This window comes from Aedes aegypti, chromosome 2 (assembly GCF_002204515.2).
Source record: "Aedes aegypti strain LVP_AGWG chromosome 2, AaegL5.0 Primary Assembly, whole genome shotgun sequence".
NCBI classification, from domain to species: Eukaryota; Metazoa; Arthropoda; class Insecta; order Diptera; family Culicidae; genus Aedes; species Aedes aegypti.
Window position 1 is genome coordinate 172344885 of NC_035108.1, and position 4115 is coordinate 172348999.

The 4115-nt window shown below is 33.2% G+C and overlaps 1 protein-coding gene across 1 annotated transcript; it reads left to right on the top strand.

Moving 5' to 3' along the window:
• Positions 1-3372: 3372 nt before the first annotated feature.
• LOC5564292 lies at positions 3373-3681 on the top strand. Its single transcript, XM_001648587.1, has one exon. It carries the CDS (start codon positions 3373-3375, stop codon positions 3679-3681), a length of 309 nt encoding a protein of 102 aa, XP_001648637.1.
• The last annotated feature ends 434 nt before the right edge of the window (positions 3682-4115 follow it).

Below are 4115 nucleotides of genomic sequence, written 5' to 3' on the forward strand. Positions count from 1 at the left end.
AAAATGCTGCTTCTATACAGTTTTTTTTTTCATAATAGTTGACCACCCATAATTATTCGTGTAGAGTAGAAGCACCGGTTTAAGCCATACGCCAGTTGTAGCCATAGTGGATTATACACCGTTTTACATAGCCAATCAGCATGGAACCTTTTGTGATCAGTAGATCACATTCAAATGATAGAGCTACATTCATTTACTCGTCCAAATTGATTCAAACATAAGACAAACAATTTATTTTCCTTATAATTTTATCTCCCATACACCTAATTTAGACAGGGCACTCCTAATTTGGCCACTCTCATGAGAAATCAATGCGATTGGCCAATTTAGGAACCGAAGTTAAATCTCTGGCTGAAACTGGTTCCGTTGGCCTATATTGACCAACGGGATTTTCAAAGCGAAAAAAATGGTTTTAGCTCAGTTTTGACATTTTATACAGATAATATGGATTGAATGCTTGCATTTGACATATTTGTAGTATAAATACGGCTTCCCGTTTAATTTTTAGGGACATTTTCTCTTAGGCTGGCCAAAACCGGGAAACCTACAGGAAAATAAAAATGAAGTAAGAAAAATGTAACACCTAGTTATGGCTAAGGGTCACAATTGAAAATTTATGAGAAAAAACCTATTCTATTAAAATAGTGTTATAGATGTAATAATATATGTGTCAAAAATGCATTTTGAAAATTATATGACCACTTACGCATAATTGTAAGTTACATGAAACATCTTCAATCTTTAAACTTACAATGCTCATGGTAGAGCTACAAACTGTTTTGACTGTTCACTGTTGAAATAGGTTGATATTATTTTTCCAACAGGAGCAATGCAGTGTTGCCAGATTGTCCAGTGCGAATTCGTCATAAATCATGACAATATTTGGACAATTTGTTGTTTTTGTAGGGAAGCATGCATGCATTCATGGACTAGTTAATTTCTGATATGTGCATTCAACACATTAATATGGTTTATTTTCCATTTATAAAATAGAAGCATTTATATGAAAGATCCATGATTTTAACAAGTTTGCTATGTTTCCACCTATTACAATGCTGATCAAATTTAATTTAAGCAAAATTGTCTTAGATCATTAGACAAATATAAGAAATGATGTTGTTAAAATAGATAGACGATATGCTGGACGAATATCCGTGATAAACGTGAAGAATTTATAATATGCACAAAAATCATCATTACCGCTATTTAACCTGGGAATTATTTTCAGCTATAAATTTATTTACAGATCCATAAAAACTGCATAGTTCGTACATTCGTACGTTCGTACACAACGATAAAATCTTGCAAAATATCTTGCGGGTTACGCAAAATAATTTCAAACACTTTTATCTTGTTTTATTATGTGAATTCACAGAATTTGCTAATATATCTTGAATTTGTTTTCAAAATATTCTGAATAATGTTATTCAAATGTCATCATTTTCTCAACAATCTTCTTTTATTCTAGTATCTTTGACTTATAGCTTGATTTGAAGCTCATTTTATCATAATGTTTCTTCATTTTAAGCTAATTTTGTTTATTTTTTGAATAATTTTATCGATTATAATTATTTTATTTTGCTTGTAACACTGTTGTCAAAAAATTCCATGCACCATCCAATTTTATGCAATGAGGTACTATGCTATCTTTGAAATTAAATTGAAATGTAGTTGGGTTATATGGCCATATAATATATCTTTGCTCAAAGTGGTCATATCTTTCTGAAAGGCACTTTTCGTCACATATGTCCATTGCAATGCATTGTATTTATATGTAATATGAACTATGATGAAATTATTTCTCACCCTCGAATTTACATTCGTGGCCCTTAACCACAATGAAGTATTAAGCTCATCCTATTTCATTATTACTTATTTTGCTGCATAGAAAAAATTATGGGTGGCCATATCATTACGAAAAGCAGTATACATGAAATTCAAGCACCGAAAACATCATGCTGCTCTGTTAAGGTGCATCTTATTTCAATGTTGTGGTGCGTTTTGTCTCAAAAAAGCCGATCATCGTGCTCCGCATAAATAATTATTAGTGTTTGATAAAAGTTAAATTTTTCAACGATTCACTATAATTAGGGTTAAAACTCGCTTAGCAGCATTCAGATGAAACAAAAACCAACTAAACACACTGCAAACATGTTATTTGGTCCTCATTTCAGAACATCTTCCTTAACTGGTGTATTTTATCCAAGGTTCTCCTACTAGCGATGGGCGATTTTGAATCGATGTTGCGGAAATCGATTGTTTCGTTCCGATCAATCGATGTAAGGAGCACTCAAAATCATGTGAATCGATTTTCTGCTTTCGACTTTTTATTTAAAGGTTCGAATTGATTAGAACTCCTTATTGAGTTAATGAATTATAAACCTTGTTTTGAGTCAGCCTTGAAGTGGTTAAAATCAGTTGGGAAAAGTTCTGAAATTCACACTACAGTAGGCAAGCGTAGCAAATCACAGTCAGCGGAGCCAGTGAAACTCACGCGTATCCCTGCTGTAGGAAAAATGCCTTGAAAATAGCATTTTTATTTTTGTACGCTGCAAAAATAATAATTTTGACCATAAATGAGTAAAATGATCACATATAAGCAATATATTTGAATTAGGAATTTAGTGTCCGGTACTGAGGGATCTCACCCTAAAACCTGCAGACATATCATTTTCGAAGGATACTTTAAGAAATACAATAAAAAAAAAACGATCAGGACAAAATTTAAAATCACTGAGTCTTTTAAAATTTCAGATAAAACAGTTTTACACATCATGATAAGCAAACATTTTCGTCGAAAGATCATTGACCGCAGAAATCGAAAACCGGCTCAAAGCAAAACGAAATATTGTGGGCTGGATAAATGTGTCACACTGCCATTGACATTGGGTTAGGTATTTATGAATCCTTTAATTCCCGATTTTATTTGACCGCCTTGAAGAACAACGTTGCAGTCGTCGTAACCGGTTTGCACCAAAATGTTTTTTTTTTTTATAAATCTCCAAACAGTGATGCAACGATATAAGAATAAATTCTTGAACAACTTCATTTCATTCCGCAAAGCGTTCAGCTAAACATGGGTAAATTTGTGCTGATATGTTGTGCAGTAACTGCATTATTTCGAGGTTCTTTGGAATCAGGCGAATCACATCCAGGGTGTAAGTAATTACATATAAAATATTTGATTTTATTTATTTATTTTTCTTTATTATTTAGCATCTGAATCTCATGAAAAAGACGATGGGAAAAGATACACGCTTTACTGTCCTAATAATAAGGTGATTGCATACTTGATGTATATTTGTTAAATATTTAATGCACATCACAAGTTTTTTGTTGTAGCCAAACTTTTTTGAAGCATTTCGGTTGTGCATGGACAAGTACCAGTTTTTAGCCACGGATGAATCCGTCGAGGATTCCAAAAAGCTAGCAGATTTGCTTGCCAAAAATAAAGTCCAGCAACCGGTGTGGCTCAGCGGAACGGATTTGGGTCAACCAGGATCGTGGATATGGCTATCGGTCATGCTTCCCGTGGGCGGTGTGTCCAGCTATGTGCGCTGGAAGGATAATGCCCCCAATCCATCCAGTTGTATGACCGCGGAGTTGGACGACAATAATATCAAATGGTCTACAAAGCCATGCAGCCAAACTGCTTGCTATGTTTGTCAAAGTTTTGGATGAGTGATATTGAAATTAATGTTTAATGCAGATTAGTGATGTTTTCAACATTTTCCGATGAATGAATATGAAAATATATGAAAATTTACTTTACATGCACAATATGTTTTAAAAATATGTAATAATATATATGTGTGTTTTTACGATGACATCTAATTACTGTTGCTTTTTATTATTATTCAAATGTGGGTTTTCACATATTTAATAACGTTTAAAATATGCTTCGTCAGCAAAGAAGTTTTGTTGTTAGAATTCATAAACCAATATCTCCATATCTCCATCTCCACATCTCCAAACCATATCTCCAATATAAACCAGACTGAACTCAGGAGTTTCTTGAAATGTCCAATTCAAATCACACTTGATTGAGGACTAAATGAGCGTTTGCATGCTTCGTTTGTTCTAAATTCGAAATCTAAACTCCAATATTGCATCAA

What these genes read in the sequence shown, in the direction of transcription:
- LOC5564292 (XM_001648587.1), top strand. Translation starts at nt 3,373, where the DNA reads ATGGACAAGTACCAGTTTTTAGCCACGGATGAATCCGTCGAGGATTCC.